This window comes from Martes martes (assembly GCF_963455335.1).
Source record: "Martes martes genome assembly, chromosome: 1".
NCBI classification, from domain to species: domain Eukaryota; kingdom Metazoa; phylum Chordata; class Mammalia; order Carnivora; family Mustelidae; genus Martes; species Martes martes.
Genome location: NC_137888.1, coordinates 65,217,996 through 65,236,546, shown reverse-complemented (window position 1 = coordinate 65,236,546; position 18,551 = coordinate 65,217,996). Strand labels below are relative to the sequence as shown.

General features: G+C 37.4%; 1 protein-coding gene across 1 annotated transcript in view; it reads right to left on the bottom strand.

Annotated features, from left to right (window-relative positions):
• The window catches only part of CFAP91 (cilia and flagella associated protein 91), a gene marked incomplete at its 3' end in the record, with an annotated part of 127,579 nt that overhangs the window by 23,090 nt on the left and 85,938 nt on the right, over nt 1–18,551 (bottom strand). Inside the window, 3 exon segments of the mRNA XM_080800349.1 lie at nt 1,158–1,254; nt 9,482–9,500; nt 9,502–9,647. Of these exon segments, the coding sequence (XP_080656475.1) occupies nt 1,158–1,254; nt 9,482–9,500; nt 9,502–9,647 (262 nt within the window).

The window sequence follows — 18,551 nt, the reverse complement described above, 5'->3', positions numbered from 1 at the left end:
AAAGTTACCCTGATCACTGTTTTCCTAATACAAGGCAAACCTTTTCAAATTTATATGCACAAGTATTTTTTCAGCTCAGAAAATCTTTTATTATAACTTTATTTTTATTTGTTTTGATTCCTTCTTTAAGAATTCCATTGCTTTAGGACTGGTGATCCAGAGCCAACCTCTTTGTCATTCTCATCTCGTTATCCTTCCCAAACCATATAGGATGACAGGAAGTTTGTTGGCAACATCACCTATTTCATTCTCTGCTTTGGTATTTCTGTTCTTTTAACTGCATCCAAATGTGTTTCGCGGATTTTTAAATCTTTTTGTATTTTTTTCATCTTAGCCAGTGTTCCTCTCTTGCATCTGCTGGCGTCTGCTCTTCTTATTCTCGGCTGCAGTTTCCCAAGAGCCCGTTTCTTTTTGCCTCCTGTTTAAATCACCAAGCAGGTAGCTTCTGAAGCTCTTCTTGTTTCCTAGAGAAGGGTATTTTCTAAGATAGGTTTTTATTCTGTTGTCAGAGTAACATGCATATGGGACCCACATAGATTTGCTTATGTTTTTGGTTTTTTCCCTATTTACCAATATTTAAATGAGGAGGGATCCTCACGTTAGTCAACACACAGGATGGGCAGATTGCTCCCCCAATGCATCCTCTCTGTGGGTGTTGCATGAATATTCTTCTGCGATTCTCAATGGTAAGTTGATGGGCCACTGAATACCACAGCTTATTTTTCTGTTCCATGTCAGTGGAGGTTTGGGTTTCTAATTTAGGGGCTGTCATGAAAAGTGCTGCTGTGAACATTCTTGTCATGCCCATTGGTGCACATATCCATGTATTTTTGCTGAGTATGTATCTAGGAGATGAAATGCCAGGTCATGGGGTATGCATGCTTTCAAACTTAGCAGATAAGGTCAATGCACTATGAATATCAAGCCAAAACTACTTAAGAAATATTCAGTAACATTTCTTTTTGTTTGATTCAGCAAGCCAGAATATCCTCCTAGTTAACAAAATGCTGAAATGAGACATGAGAAAATTTTCTCTTGAAGTAGAGCATCTGGGAAACACTAAAGAGAATAAACTCCTTCATTTGATTATAATTACTGAAAATAATTTTAAATTATTGGAAGTTTATGGAGAAGAAAGATCTTCCCTCATGAATTACACATTGACAAGTCCATAAGAGCTGCACATCTTGGGAGAAGCACAGATTACTGGAATTCCATATGATGATCTGTACAGCTTCTTTTCAAAAAGATAATCTGTAAAGAAACAAAAACAAAAAAACACGAATGTTTGATTATGTCATCTTTTAAGAAACAATCATTATCAGACCAATACATCCAAAAAACTATTCTGATGCAATTACACAGACCCTTGGTTCAGGAGCCAGACAACGCCAGACGTCCCAGCTCTGCCACTTATGAGCCCCATGATCCAAATGTTTCTTAACTCACAGGTTCTGTTTCCAAATCACAGGACTTACAAACCTTACGTTAACTGAATTGTAACTGAAAACTTAATATGTGGACACTGTAAAAAAGTCAAACTACAAAAGGATATAAACATGCGGAAAGTATGTCTATTCCCCCCAGTCCTCAGGTCTTCCAACAAATACTGAACCAATTTCTTGTTGATCTTTCCAGAAATATTGGGTGTGTATTGTAGGCCTCATGAGTCCATATATGTTTGTATGTATGCATATATATTTCTATCTTTTAATTAAGGAATGTGACACATAAGAGAAAATAACATAAAACCAATGTACAGCTTAGTGAATTCATGTTACATATTCATCGGTGTAAATATCGCCCAGGTCAAGAAGTTCTATAAGTTCCCACTTTCTCCTTCCCAATCACAACCCTCTATCTATCCTCTAAAAGTCATCACTATTCTGATTTTTATTTTTACAGTATTTACTTCCTTGATTTTCTTTGTATCTTTACCTCTTATGTATGCTTTCTTAAATGCCATAGTTTTGTGTGGATTTAAACTCATACTGTAGATTTCTTTTTAGGATTTGGTTTCTTTCAATACTATGTTTGTGAGATTCATCCATGTTGTATTTAGTTCTGCTTCATCGTTTTAACTGCTACATAGTAGGAATTAATTGACAAACGTTTTCTGCAAAGGGCCAGATAGTAAATATTTTAAGCTTTGTGGGCCAGTAAATAAAATCAAGGATATTATACAGGTCCTCAATAAGAGAAGACATTTTCACAAAATTTTTTATAAAATTCAAAGGCAGTAATAACAATGGACTACAGGTTTGTTTTTAATATGGGTCTACTAATAAGAAAAATGGAAGTCTTTTTTTTTTTTTAAGATTTTATCTATTTATTTAACAGAGAAATCACAAGTAGGCAGAGAGGCAGGCAGAGAGAGGACAAAGCCGGCTCCCTGCTGAGCAGAGAGCCCAATGCGGGGCTCTCTGGACCCTGAGATCATGACCTGAGCTGAAGGCAGAGGCTTAACCCACGCAGGTGCCCCAGAAGTCTTATTTAGGGGATAACATTCTGCTTAATTGAGCTTCAGATCATCAAAATTGATTACATATCCCCAATAGCAGATAAACATTTGCAATGAGACCCCCGAAACCCACCCCCATCAGCTTTGAAAATGTCTGTCACACAGATAGGTGCTGCCAACACCGATATCAACCATGAGCATATGCTTTTAATTGTGCATATGTATGTCTGGGGGGGCATTTACAGAACTCCATTAGATTCTTCTCTTGATATTTCCCTCTTAGCATGTCATTACGAAGCATATTAATCACTTCCAGCTGAAGTTAAGTGGGACATTCCTCCATTGCACAGTTAGAGAGACTTTGAAATAGGATAATTTCCTTTGCACTTGTTTCAGGGTCCAAAAAATGCTCCTGAAGGTATAAACTCATAACATATTCACTGCAAATATGTATGGGGATTAAAATCTTGCTTCTTGTTTTAACTTGTGACAGGCAAAGGAAGTATATAAAGCAGCTTGCCATTACTTGTGATTCAATGTTAGTTGCCATTGAAGTGACTTTCCCATAGTGTAAATTCTGCCATATAAGCTCTGTTTGCCTTGTAATTTTAGGTTGGATTCATTAAAAAAATATATTATCAAGTCTACAGCAAAAGCTAATTTCCAAAGCCATTCAGTATTCCATAGTAGTGGATAAGGTTAGTTTTCTTACTTAGAAAAATCTCCATCTTAATCTGAGCTCAAAAACTCACACTGAAAGGTTATCAGTGCTAAGCCATCAAGCATCAGTGAGGTAGGCAAGTCAGGATATACAACTAGTTCTCACAAAAAAAAATCATGGAACAATAAATTAATAATGGTTAAATCCATGAGACTGAGTGAAGATAATTATTGAAGCAGCTGGTTAAATAACTCATGATAGATTCAAACATGTTTTCACTAGTAAGAGGTTTATCCACAAAAAACCTACTGCTGACATTCTGTGGGGAAATCTGGCCATATGTTCAGGGCTCCTCTCAATTGTAATCCATCATGTCTGGCCACACTGATTTTAAAAGCCTTGTTGGTTTCTGTTTCCACTAGTAAATAAAGATCTTCTGCCTTTGGCAAGCCTGAGACCCAGCTTGTACCCAAACTCGGCCACTGCCCCAAGGCAAGAAAATGGCCGGTGATTGCAGATCCCTTAGGAAGGACTTTCTTCTCTGCTGCTGTTGTTCATCTAGTGCCTTCCATTACCATAGCTCTCCAATGTCTTTAAAAATATGTTTACAATGTATCCATTATTTTCCCTAAATGTTGCCGCTACCTACTACATTCTACTAAAATCAGAAGACATGTCTATTTTCTGTTTTATTAAATTCTGTCCCCCAACTTATGAATGTTTTCTTCAAATTTTTATGTTTTATTAAATTCTGCTGTTATTTTATTGTATTATTTCTTTCCTTTTGCTTTTTTGCATCTAATTCACTGTTTTTTTTTAAAGATTTTATTTATTTATTTGACAGAGAGAGAGGGATCACAAGTAGGCAGAGAGGCAGACAGAGAGAGAGGGAGAGGGAAAAGCAGGCTCCCTGCTGAGCAGAGAGCCATGTGGGGCTCAATCCCAGGACCCTGAGATCATGACCTGAGCCAAAGGCAAAGGCTTAACCCACTGAGCCACCCAGGTGCCCTAATTCACTGTTCTTTTTATAATTTCTTAAAAAGGATGCTTAGTCTTATTTTCATCTTTTCAAATAAATGCCTTTAAGACTACAAATTTCTAAGTGCCATATTAACAGCATTCCACGAGTTTGATACATATTAGCATTTTTGTCATTTTTCAGTTCAAAGTATTTTCTAGTTCTATGACACTTTCTTTGATGAACAGATTATTTATATCTGTATTTCTTAATTTTCAAACATATTAGAATTATCTTGCCATTGATTTCCCGTTTCATTGCCTTTTTTTTTTTAAGATTTTATTTATTTATTTGATAGAGATCACAAGTAGGCAGAGAGAAAGGGAAGCAGGCTCCCCACTGAGCAGAGAGCCCGATGCGGGGCTCGATCCCAGGACCCTGAGACCATAACCCGAGCCAAAGGCAGAGGCTTAACCCACTGAGCCACCCAGACGCCCCTCATTGCATTTTTATCAAAGAACACACTTTGCAGGGTTTCAACTCTTTGAAATGGTTGACACTCGCTTTATGACCATAAGTAGTCAGTTTTTGTACATGCTTGTTGTGTGTATTCTTAAAGAGTATGCATTCTGGAGTTGTTAGGTATAATATTCTATAAATGTCCATTAGGCAAATTTCTTAATTATGTATTTCAAACCTTCCATTTCTCTTTTTTCCTCTGGTTGCTCCACCAATTCCTGATAGAGATTAAAATTTCCTAGCATTGTTTTGGATTTCTCTGTACAGTGCTATTACATTTGCTTTACAAAGGTTGAGGCCATGTTACTAGATACATTCCTATTTGTGACTGAAACCTTCCCAATGAATTAAAAGCTTTATCTTTATGAAGTGACCCTCATTTGTCTAGTGGGGTTTTCTGTTTTAAAGTCCTCTCTGTCTATTATTAATATTGTTATTCCTGCTTTCCTGTGGATGATGTTTTCATGGTATCTTTTTTTATCCTTTAACTTGTAAGCATTCTGTATATTTAGATTTTGCATACTTGTCTTACAAACAGCATTTATTTTTATTCAGTCTGACAAATTCTGACTTTGGGCATTTAGCTATTTACATTTAATATAAATAAATGATGAATCCATGATAAACATCTCCTATTTTATTCAGTGCTTTCTATTGGTTTTGTTTCCTTTTCCTCTCCTTTCTAGCTTCCTTTTGTATTGAGTGGGACTTTTATTCCATTTTCTTCTATTAGTTTAGTGTCATACATCTTTCTATTGTGCTTTAGAAGTTACCTTAGACATTATGGACTGTTGCCTTGAGTCATCAAAGATAATGCTAAATAACACTTTATCCCTCTTCTAGATAATGCAAATGCCTTACAACAATTTAGCCCACACACAGATTTTGGACTCTTGCACTACTTATGCTGTGTAACTGTAATGTCACCAGTGTTGCTTTTTCTTCTTCTTATTTATTTATTTATTTTGCAGTCAATAAATATCCACATATTCTTTATATCCAACTTTCCAACTGGGATAATCTTCCTTCTATTTGATAAACACCCTTTAGTAATTTCTTGTAGTGAAGATGTCCTAGTGACTAATTTTGTTTCATTTATCTGAATATGTCTTTCACTGTCATTCTTGAAGGATATATTTGCATGGTATAGAAGCCTATGTTATTATACTATTTCAGCATTTTGAAGCTATCACTCCATTCTTTTCTGGCTTTGTTTCTGGTCAGAAATCAACTTCAGTTTAATTATTGCTCTTTAATTTTTAATTATTGTCTTGAAGACAATTCACATCCTTTTCCCCTGAAAATTTTAAAGACTTTTTCTTTTGTTTTCAGCAGTCATATTAAAATATATGTAGGTATAGATTTTTAATTTTTTCTGCTTGGGGTTAAGAATGCTTATTATAGGGGCACCTGGGTGGCTCAGTGGGTTAAAGCCTCTGCCTTCAGCTCAGGTTATGATCCCAGGGTCCTGGGATTGAGCCCTGCATGGGCTCTCTGCTCTGCAGGGAGACTGTTTCCCCCTCTCTCTGCCTGTCTCTCTGCCTAGTAGTGATCTCTGTCCGTCAAATAAATAAATAAAATCTTAAAAAAAAAATTTTTTTTAAAAGAAGGCTTGTTATAAATATTGAGTCTCTCATTGGTTTCTATAAATTCAGCATGTCTCAACATATTTCTTCTCTTAGCAGTCAAATTTCTTGAATCAGTGGTCCACTCCTACTATTCTTTTGTCTCTTCCTAATGATTACGTTATCCTACATCTATCCTTGCATCTCCTCTGTAGTTTCCACCTTTTTGTTCCTTTATTCTTTCTAGGTATAAATTCTTCTGACCTATCTTCTAATTTATTAGTTTTCTCCATAGCTATATTTATCCTGCTCTTAAATTCATTCATTGAGTTTCTCATGTTCATTACTGTATTTTTAGAATCTAGAATTTCTATTTTACAGTAGAAATCTGCTATATCATTTGTATCATCTCCAATTCTCCTGAAAATTTCAATGCTGACTTTTATCTCTTTAAACAGAAGTGTGTTAGCTCAGGCTGCTTTAACAAAATACCTTAACTGGGGAGTTTAAACAACAGAAATTCATTTTTTCACAGCTCTGGAGATCGAGATCAAGATGTCAGCATGGCCAGTTGCTGGGGCAAACTCTCTTCTTGGTTTGTAGATGGCTGTCTTCTTGGCCTGTTCTCACATGGCAGGGAAAAAGAGAGGACAAGCTCTCTGTGTCTCTTCTTATAAGGGCACCATTCCCATCATGGGGGACCCACCCTCCTGATCTCATCTAAGCCAATTACCTCTCAGAGCCCTCATCTCCAAATATCATCATATTAGAGGTTAGGGCTTTAACATCTGAATTTTGGAGGGACACAAGTCTGTAGTACTCCACACCCACCCCCCAATTCATGTCCTTCTCACCATTCCATCCCAATAGCCCCCAAAGTCTTAACTCATTAGAGCATCAACTAAGTCTCATCTAAATATCCTCTAAATCAGCTATGGGTGAGGGTCAGGGTATGATTCATCCTGAGGCAAATTCCTCTCCAGCTGTGAACCAGATGAGTTAGGTACACTTTTTTTAAAAAATATTTATTTATTTATTTCAGAGAGAGAGAGAGAGAGAGAGAGAGAGAGAATCCCAAGCAGACTCCTGCTGAACACAGAGCCTGACATAGGGCTTGATCTCATGACCCTGAGATCAGGACCTGGGCTGAAATCAAGAATTGGACATTTAGCCAACTGAGCGACCCAGGCACCCCTAGTCCCAACTAGGGGTTGATGCCCCAACCCAAATAGAGGAGGCTTACCAGGGCCTCCAGCTTGACTCTAGTTTTTGTCCCCCTAGTTTTACAAAGCTGGTGAAAGCATCACTCAGCTTTTCAGCCCCATATTCTAAAATATGCACATTCTGTCAGGGGGAAAATAAGGCGGCTGCAAATGCCAGAATCAACTCTCTGAATTTGTCTTCTCTTAGATATCCGCCCAGAGATTCCTCACCTTTAGCTCTCCATTGTCTTCAAGCTGATTAAAAATTATTTTAAAATCAATGGTCCATGCCTACATCCCTAAGCACTATTAAATAATCTCACATCTGTCCTTCCTTCCTTCCCACAGAGAAGGAAGAGAGGGTACATACAACGGGGATAACTAAGCATCATGTTCCAAACATTAATAAAACAGTAAAGAGATACTTTATACTCAGAAGTAAGTGCAGACATACTCATTTTAAACTATGTAAATTACTGATTTTATTAAAATTTCAGGTAAGACAAATGACTACCCAAACATATTGAAGATGATTTTTATCATAATAATAATAAGATAATAATAATAATTATTATCATAATAATAAGATAATAATTTATTAATAATAATAATAAAATGCTATGGTCCTGGAATTTATATTAAATAGATGTATGTATAATGTTACATGTAAATACGTGGTTTATATCTTTGGGGATTTCAGAGGCTCTTTCATTACTAATTAAAAACAAAAGATTTTCTGTACTAATTTACAGCCATAGCTTGGCATTTAAGAGTCCTTTATCAGTTTTCTCTCTGCTTTCTTTCTTTACTGCCCCTTCCTCTCAATATCCCTTCTATGATCCTCTTTGTTTGTTTGTTTTTAATTATGTTCAGTTAACCACTGTAGGATCCTCTTTGATTGAAACTTAAGGCCCTAATAGGTTCTCTTGCACAGGGTCTGTTGGTCACATAAGCACAGGCAAACCTCTAGTGAAGGGAAATTATTGTATAGAATTATAGTTAGTGTCAGAGCTGGCTAACATCCAAATCTTCTGAATGCCAGGCTCAAATTTTCCTGTAAGCCTTGTGTCTTCCCTATCCTCATAGCATATTCTCAGGCCAAAAGAGTGTTGATGTGCTTGACCAGGGGAGGGTTGAGGGAGAAGATATAGGCAAAGGGTTCACTTCCCTTCTTATGAGAATTCTCATGAGAATTTTATTTTCAATTGACTCCCTAGCTCTGTTCTAGTAATTTGATAAGGTAGTTTGTATCAACTATGTTACTAAGCTACACTATTTGACCACCAAGTAACTACCATTTGATTGGAAATAATTATAAATGAACTATTAATACCTAATAGGAAACCATAGGTTTGAGTTTTCCTGAGTGTGCTGACTTTTGTAACCAAGTGGATCCATTAGGGGGACCCAGACATGATGCGTGTGGAATCATTATGAGACAAACTGGCCCCCAAGGCATGGAAACCAGGGCAGATCTGCACCAACCCAATGTAAATCTCTCTTCCTTGCCTCTGAGCTTTGTAACCAGGGGACAAAGTAGCTATGTGTCTGTGTGGACACAAGAGCTTCCATATAAAGAGAAGCACCTGCCACCACCCTGCTCGAAGCTGCAGTTCCCGACTTCTATCTTACTGCGTAGACAGATACCAAACTCATATCAAACCTTGTCTGTGTTAGTCCTGTGAGCAGGAATGTTTAGTGGAACCTAAGACCAGTTCCTGGTGGGGCCTGCAGGTGGCCTCTGGGCTAGAATTGGACAGCCTGTGCCTCATGCTATGCTTATAACCAGCCTAATGAGACCTTTCTTGTCTACTCCCTAAAAACAAGCTGCTTTTTATAACACACATTTTAAGCTTTATTTGCGATGGAATACCATCATCTGCTTTAAGGACCCATAAAAAATTACCTAGGATCCTGTTTCCTGGACCCAAGAGTCCAATTGCTATAATGTCAACTCGATTCTCTAAGAATTTCAATAGTAGATTCCATAACCTAGATCAAATGTGCCAATTTGAATGGGAGTGTTTCACTTTCTTAAACACATCATGGTTGTTGGAGTAGAGCAGAGAACTGCCTCTCCTCTCTGCCTCCTTTCAGATGAAAAACCCATCTCACCTGAGCTGCAATTCTTATTTTTGAGTTTCTCCCTCAGGTAACTCGCCCGTGTCTGAGACCGCCTCATCTTGCTGTTGCTCCACAAAATCCTTGTTAACCATGTCTTCCGTGTGGCTGTGGATGATCTGATGGGCTGCAAGGATGTGCTTCCGCTGGGCGTTCCTCACTGTGCCAAAGCGACAAGAAATTTTACTCTGAAAGTCTAAACAAAATCATCCCCAAAGATTTTCAAGAAAATAGTGACAGAAATGATAACAGGGTAAGCCACATATACCCTTGCTTAAAGCTGATGAGATTAAATAACAATGACCTGCTCTCTGTTTTAGAAGTACACCTTCTCCACGGAGCCAAATCTAAGGCTCATTAGTGCTGCTCCCCCTGTTCCCTGTGGTCCTGCTCCTCCGCACCAGGTTTCCTCTATTCCTCTCCTCCACAGCTGCCCTCCCCTGGAATGCCTGCACTCCAGTCCTAGCCTCTCTGCGTAGCCCAGCTCCGGTCCCAGCTCCTCCAGAAGTCTCCTCCGACTGGGCCAGCCTGCATCTACCACGGCCACACTTGAGTTCGTACAAACCCACGCAGCACTGAAGCACTCCACGTGAGTTCTGTTTTGTTTATTAACTAGGTTGTAATGACTTAAAGGTAGAGACCTTGTCTCCTACTTCTCTTTGAGCCTGGAAGATACTTGTTGACTGATGATGAGTTTCTGAGCTCATGGCTGTAGAAGGTGGTCTTTGCTCCATATTCTAAGGATATTTATTATCAAGAATTAGTAGTTAGGCATCCCATTTCCCTCGGAAGGGACTAATCCCGATGTTGATGATGATGATGTTAGCATTTAGCATTTGCCCTTACTTTGTGCCAGGCACTGTTCTAAGCAGTTGACATATATTCATTTAAACCACCCCACAAGCCTAAAAGAGGCTATTAATAATATCCCCATTTTCGGAGAAGGAAATGGAGACACAGAAAGATTAAGTAATTTGCCCTAGATCATACAACTAGTAAAGGACAGTAAGAAGTACTACGGATTCTGTGCTATTCAGGTGTCAGCAAGTTTACAGAGGATAAATCACACAGCAACTTCCACACAGACCACAGCTCAAATCTGTAAGTTGTATAAAATCTCTAAGCACTTATTTCCAGAACTGAAAAATAAGAATAGACCTCTAGCTAGTTTAAGAAATTGATACAGGTACTTTTTAAATGCTTAGCACAGTATCTGGAACTTAGCATGCACTTAAAATTTGGTAGTCACTGTTATTTTATATCTATATACAGGTCTTTTCAATCATGAAATATCTCAAAACGGTCTGTATATATTATCTTAATTTGGGGTAAAGAGTATATATAATACGTATGGTTCTTTTATTTGAAAAGAGAAACAAAAAGGTCCTAGTGTGTGCTCCCTGTCCAGATGGCTTTCTTCATTGGGTATACATACAAAGAGAAGAGGCTAAGGACTTGCCCACCTTCCCCACAGACAAGTTCCACTGGATTCCTTAAGCTCAAGTGCCTCCTCAGAGGCCACTTCCCCTCAGAGCCCAGAGAAGCTAGGGGATGGGTCATAAACTAGTAACTACTAAACACACTATTTCCCTGCCTCCTTCAATTCCCTCAGTTAGAGTTGACCTGAAGCAGGCTGACCTCACTTTGGATCTAAGAAAAATAAAAAGGAGTTACATATTTTCTTAAGATTCAGAAAACACAAGATCCCTTTTATAAGATGACACAAAAACATTGATTATTTTATCCGAAAATTAAATATTGTTGGTATAAGCACTACCATATACCTATGATGGGAGTATGAATTAGGACAATCTTTTCGTGGCGGCTACTTGGTAGCATCTAGCAAAAGTAAAACGCACATACCCTATTTCCAGCACCGTACTGCTAGGAATTTACTGTCAGTAGCATGACCAGGATTTGCATAAAATATACTGCTTGCAGCACTGCTAGTTATAGGAAAACACAATGAAACAAACTAAATGCTTATGACTAGAAGGTACTGGCTTAAAAATTACAGTACACTTATGCAATGGGGAAAAAAGATATTTCTTTGTTTTCTTCCAATGCATTAGAATTCCATCATTCCTTTGTCCCTATTAGGTGATCTGAAATGTTATACTTCTCTAAGCCTGTCCAGAATTCCCCGCATAACATGGAAACCTTGTAAAAAAATAACCAAGCTGTTCATTCACTTAAAATTTTTAATTTAAATTCAATTTAATTAACTTATACTGTATTATTAGTTTCAGTGGTATTATTCAGTGATTCATCAGTTGCTTACAACACCCAGGACTCATTACTTCAAGTGCCCTCCTAATTACCAGTTACCCCAAGTGCCCTCCTAATTACCAGTTACCCCAACCTCTACCCACCTCCCCTCCACCAACCCTGTTTGTTTCCTAGAGTTAAGAGTCTCTTATGGTTTGTCTCTCTTTCTGATTTCATCTTACTTTATTTTTCCCTCCCTTCCCCTATGATCCTCTGTTTTCTTAAATTCCACATGAGTGAGATCATATGATAATTGTTTTTCTGATTGATAGATTCTGCTTAGCATACTACCCTCTAGTTCCATCTACGTTGTTGCAAATGGCAAGATTTCATTCTTTTTGATGGCTAAGTAATAATCCATTGTATCTACATATACCACATCTTTATCTATTCATCAATCGATGGACATCTGGGCTCTTTCCATATTTTTTTTATTGTAAACATTTGAGGCTTACAAAAGATAATTTTAAATTTTTTAATTCTTTTTAAAAATTCCAGTACAATTAAAATAGTGTTATATTAGTTTCAGGTACATAATACAGTGATTCAACAATTCTGTACGTTCTTCAGTGCTCATCACGTTATGTGAACTCTTAGTCCCCTTTACCTACTTCATATATTTGTCCACCAGTCTCCCCACTGGTAACCATCAGTTTGTTCTCTATACTTAAGATTCTTTTTTCTTATTTGCCTCTTTTTCTTTGTTGATTTGATGTTTTTAAATTTTAACATAGGAGTGAAATCATAGTGTTTGTCTTTCTCTGTCTGACTTATTTCACTTAGCATTATACCCTCTGAATCCATCCATGTTGTTGCAAACGGCAAGATTTCATTCTTTTTTTTTTTATGATTTTATTTCTTTATTTGACAGAGACAGAGAGAGAGATCAGAAGTAAGCAGAGAGGCAGGCAGAGAGAGAAGAGGAAGCAGGCTCCCCGCCAAGCAGAGTGCCCAACATAGGACTCGATCCCAGGACCCTGAGACCATGACACAAGCCGAAGGCAGAGGCCCAACCCACTGAGCCACCCAGGCACTCCAAGATTACATTCTTTTTTTTTTTATGGCTGAGTAATATTCCATAGTGCATATATACCACATCTTCTTTATCCATTCATCTACTGATGGAACTTGGGCTGCTTCCATAATTTGGCTATTGTAAATAATGCCACAGTAAACACAGGGGTGCATATATCTTTTCAAATTACTGTTCATACTCTTTAGGTAAATACCCAGTAGTGGAATTACTAGATCATTTGGTAATTCTATTTTTCATTTTTTTTTTAGGAACTTCCATACAGTCTTCTACAGTGGCTGCACCAGCTTGTATTCCCACCATAAATGCATAAGGTTTCCTTTTTTTTTTTTTTTTAGATACATCCTTGCCAACACTTTTTCTTGTGTTTTTGATTTTAGCCATGCTGACTGGTATGATGTGATATTTCACCATGGTTTTAATGTGCATTTCCCTGATGATTAGTGGTGTGATCATCTTTTCGTGTGTCTTCTGGCCATTTGTATGTCTTCTTTGGAGAAATGTCTGTTCATGTCTTCTGTCCATTTTTTAATAGGATTTTTTTGTGTGTGTGTGCTGAGTTGTGAAAGTTTTTTATATTTTTTCTAAACCTTTACTGGATATGTCATTTGCAAATATCTTCTCCCATTCAGTAGTTTGTCTTTTAGCTTTGTTGATGGTTTTCTTTGCTGTACAGAAGCTTTTTATTTTGATGTAGTCCTAGTAGTCTATATTTGCTTTTGTTTCCCTTGCCTCAGGAGACCTATCTAGAAAAATTGTTGCAATGACCAACCTCAGAGAAATTATTGCCCGTGCTCTCTTCTAGAATTTTTATGGTTTCAGGTCTCACACATATGTCCCTACTCCATTTTGAGTGTATTTTTGTATATGATGTAAGAAAATGGTTCAGCTTTGTTCTTTTGTATGTAGCTGTCCAGTTTTCCCAAAGTATTTACTAAAGATACTTTTTCCCATTACATTTTCTTGCCTCCTTTGTGGAAAATTAGTCAGCCATTATAATTGTGGGTTTATTTCTGGGCTTTCTATTGTGTTCTATTAATTTATGTATCTGTTTTTGTGCCAGTACCATACTGGTTTGATTGCTACAGCTTTGTAGCATATCCTGAAATTGGGATTGTGATATATCCAAGTTTTCTTCTTCTTTTTCAAGACTACCTTGGTCATTCGGGGTCTTTTGTGGTTCCATACAAATGTTAGGATGATTTGTTCTAGTTTTGTGAAAAAATGCTGTTGGAATTTTGAAAGGGATTCCATTAAATCTGTAGATTGCTTTGTGTAGTATGGATACTTTAACAATTTTGTTCTCCCATTCTATGAACATGGAATGTCTTTCCATTTGTGTCATCTTCAATTTCCCTCATTAGTGTTTTATACTGTTCAGAGTAGACATCTTCCACCCCCTTGGTTAAGTTTATTACTAGGTATTTCATTCTTTTTGGTGTAATTGTAAATGGGATTATTTTCTTGATTTCTCTGTTACTTCACTATTAATGTATAAAAATGCAACAGATTTCTCCTTATCGAGTGTGTATCCTATAACCCTTCTGAATTCATTTATTAGTTCTAATAGTTTTTTGGTGGCATCATTAGGGTTTTCTCTATATATTATCACGTCATCTACAAATAGTTAAACTTTTACTTTTCTTTACTAATTTGGATGCCTTTTATTTCTTCTTTTCTTCTGATTGCTGTGGCTAGGACTTCCAGTACTATGCTGAATAAATGTGGTGAGAGTGGACATCTTTGTCTTAATTCCTGATCTTAGGGGGAAAACTCTCAGTTTTTCACCACTGAGTATAATTTCAGCTGTGAGTTTTTCATATATGGACCTTATTATGTTCAGGTAAGCTCCCTCTAAACCTACTTTGTTGAGGGTCTTTATCATGAAAGTACACTGTGCTTCGTCAAATGCTTTTTCTGCATCTATTGAAATGATCATATTTTTTTAAATACTTTCTGTTGTTGTTGTGATGTATCACATTAATTGATTTGCAAATATTGCAACACCCTTGCATCCCAGGAAGAAATCCCACTTGACTGTGGTGAATTTTTTAAAATGTATTATTGAATTTGGTTTGCTAATATTTTGTTGAGAATCTTTGCATCTATGTTCATTAGAGATACTAGCCTGTAGTTCTCTTGTTTTGTAGCTTCTTTATCTGGTTTTGGTATCAGGGTATCAGCTGGCTTCATAGACTATATTTGAAAGCTTTCCTTCCTCTTCTATTTTTCAGAATAGTTTGAGAAGAATGCTTGTATAATTCTTTAAATGCTTCTTTAAATGCTTGTAGAATTCACCTGTGAAGCCACCTGGTCCTAAACGTTTGATGGAAGTTTTTTTGATTATAGATTCATCTCCCCTGCTGGTGATCAATCTTCAAATTTTCTACTTCTTCCTGACCTAGTCTGGACAGGTTATATATTTCTTGGAATTCATCCATTTCTTCTTGGTGCTGAATTTGTTAGCATATAATTTTCATAATAGGCTCACAACCTTTGGTATTTCTGTGGTGTTATTTCTCCTCTTTCTTTTCTCATTTTGTTTGAGTCCTCTGTCTTTGTTTCTCTCTCTCTCTCTCTCTCTTTTTTATGAGTCTGGCTAAAGGTTTATCAATTTTGTTGATCTTTTCAAAGAAGCAGGTCTTGCTTTCCTCCCTTGTTTTTTAGTTTTTTTTTAATTCATTTTTTTCTCTTATCTTTATTACTTCCTTCCTTCTGGTTTTGGGTTTTGCTTGTTATTTTTCTAGCTTCTTTAGGTGTAAAGTTAGATTGTTTGAGATTTTTCTTGAGGTTGGCTTGTACTGCTATAATCTTCCTTCTTAGAACAGATTTTGCTACATCTCAAAGATTCTGGATCATTGTATTTTCATTTATCTCCATGTATTTTTTTATTTCTTGGCTGATGCATTCATTGTTTAGTAGCATGTAATCTAACCTCTATGAAGTGTCTTCTTTCCAGATTTTTTCCTGTGGTTGATTTCTAGTTTCATAGCATTGTCGTTGGAATAGATGCATAATACGACTTCAAACTTCTTAAATTTGTTGAAAATTATTTTATGGCCTAACATGTAATCTATTCTGGAGAATGTTCCATGTGCGCTTGAAAATAATGCCTCTTTCACTGTTTTAGGATGGAAATTTCTGAGTATTTCTTAGGTCCATCTGGTCTGCTGGGTCATTCAAAACACTGTTTCCTTGATTTTTCTCTTTGGATGATCTATCCATTGATGTACATGGGGTGTTAAAGTCCCCTACTATTATTGTATTACTATCAGTTACTCTCTTTATGTACATTAATAGCTACTTTATGTGTTTGAGTGCTCCCATGTTGGGTGCATAAATATTTACAATTGTTGTGTCTTCTAGTTGGATTGTTACTCCCTTTATGATTACGTAGTGTCTTTGTTTCCTGTTATAGTCTTTGTTTTCTTTCTTTTTTTAAAGATTTTATCTACTTATTTGACAGAGAGAGAGAGATCACAAGTAGGCAGAGAGGCAGGCGGTTGGGGGTAGGGGAAAAGCAGACTCCCTGCTGAGCAGAGGGCCCAATGCAGGGCTCGATCCCAGGACCCTGAGATCATGACTTAAACCAAAGGCAAAGGCTTAACCCACCGAGCCACCCAGGCGCCCCATGTTTTCAAGTCTATTTGAACTAAGTGGTACCCCGGCTTTCTTTTCACTTCCATTTGCATGATAAACCCTTCTGCATCTCTTCACTTTCAATCTGCATGTGTCTTTATGTCTGAAATGAGTCTTTTGTGGGCAGCATATAGGGGTGTTAGTTTTTTATCCATTCTATGATCTTGTGTCTTTTACTGGAACATTTGGTCCATTTATATTCAAAGTAATTATTGATAGCTAAGTAACATATAGCAATAAGTACATGTTTTATGGTTGTTTTATAGTTCTCTGTTCCTTTCTTACTCTTTTCTCTCCTGGTTTGCTGGCTTTCTTTAGTGATATACTTGGATTCCCTTCTCAGTTTTTTGCATATATATTACTGGTTTTTTATTTGTGGCTACTGTTAGGTTGATATGTAACGTCTTATGCAAATAGCAGTCTATATTAAGTTGTTGTTTGCTTAAGTTTGAACCCATTCTAAAAGCACTAAATTTTTATTCCTCTCCTCCACCATGTTTTAGGTATATGGTGTCATACTTTATATGCTTTCATTTTGTGAATCCCTTGACTGATTTTTTTTTTAAAGATTTTGTTTTTATTTATTTGACAGAGAGAGACAGATCACAAGTAGACAGAGAGGCAGGCAGAGAGAGATGGGGAAGCAGGCTCCCCGCCAAGCAGAGAGCCTGATGCGGGGCTCGATCCCAGGACCCTGAGATCATGACCAGAGCCGAAGGCAGAGGCTTAACCCACTGAGCCACCCAGGCACGCCCCCCTTGACTGATTTTTATAGATATACTTTATTTTACTGGTTTTGTGCTTCCTATTCTTACTCCTGCTTATGGTCTTTCCTTTCCACTCAGAGTCCCCATTAACATTTCACGTAAGGCTCATTTAGTGGTCATGAATTCCTCCAACTTCTGTCTGGCAAACTTTCTCTTCTCTCCTTCTATTCTGAATGATAGCTTTGTTGGATAGAGTATTCTTGGTCACATGTTTCTCTCTTCCAGCACTTTGAATATATCCTGCCACTTTCTTCTGGCTTCCAATGTTTCTGCTGAAAAATCAGCTGTCTTACAGGGTATTTCTTATATGTAACTATTTTTTTTTCTCTTGCTGCTTTAAAAATTCTTTACCACTGCTTTTTGCCATTTTAATTACCATGTACTTTGGTGTGGACCTCCTTGGGTTGATTTTGCTGGAGGTGATTTTTGCCTCCTGAATCTAGATTTCTGTTTCCCTCTCCAGATTTAGGAAGTTTTCAGCTACTATTTCTTCAAATAAAATGTTCTCCCCCCACCCTTTTCTCTGTCCTCTCTTTCTTGAATCTCTACAATGCAAGTGTTAATACATTTGATGGTGTGGTTGAGTATCCTTAATCTATTTTCATTTTTATTATTCTTTTTTTCCTTTCAGCTTGATTACCTTCCATTACTCTATCCTCCAAATCACTGATGTGTTATGCTTCCTCTCATGTACTACTTTTTCTCTCCAGTGTATTTCTGTGTTTTCTCTCTTTGTTGTGTGTCTGAGTCCTTCACTCTTTTCTCCATTCCGATGAATATGTTTATGACCATTACTTTAAATTCCCTATTAAGCATATTGCTTATCTCCATTTCATTTAGCTTTCTTATGATTTTGTCCTGATCTTTCATTTGGGACATATTCCTCTGTCTCCTCCTTTTATCTGTGTCTGTTTCTATGTGTTATGAAAGTCAGCTACATCTGCTCTTGAAAGTCATGGACGTATAAAGTGGTGGTCCTATAGTGCCCTGCAGTACAATTCCCCTGTTTACCAGATCCTGGAATTTCAGGGATATTTCCTGTGCATGTTGTGTATGCCCTACTGTTGTGGCTGAGTTGTGTTTGCCTTCAGTCTAGTCATCTTCAAAGGCTCTCTGCTTGTTGTGGGCAGTGTTTGGTCCCCGTGCTGTCTGGGGTCACCATGGGCTTGATTTGGGTCAGCCCTGATGTACGCCAGAGCTATGGTCACACTGAACTATAGGGCATTCTCTCTGCATTGACCCCTGGGAGACTTTCATTGGAGGGTGAGGCAGGCAGTCAGAGCAAATGTCTGCCAATTGCTGGATTCACAGTTGACTGATGTGTGTGTGGTTATCTTCCTTTCTTCCTGGGGCAGGA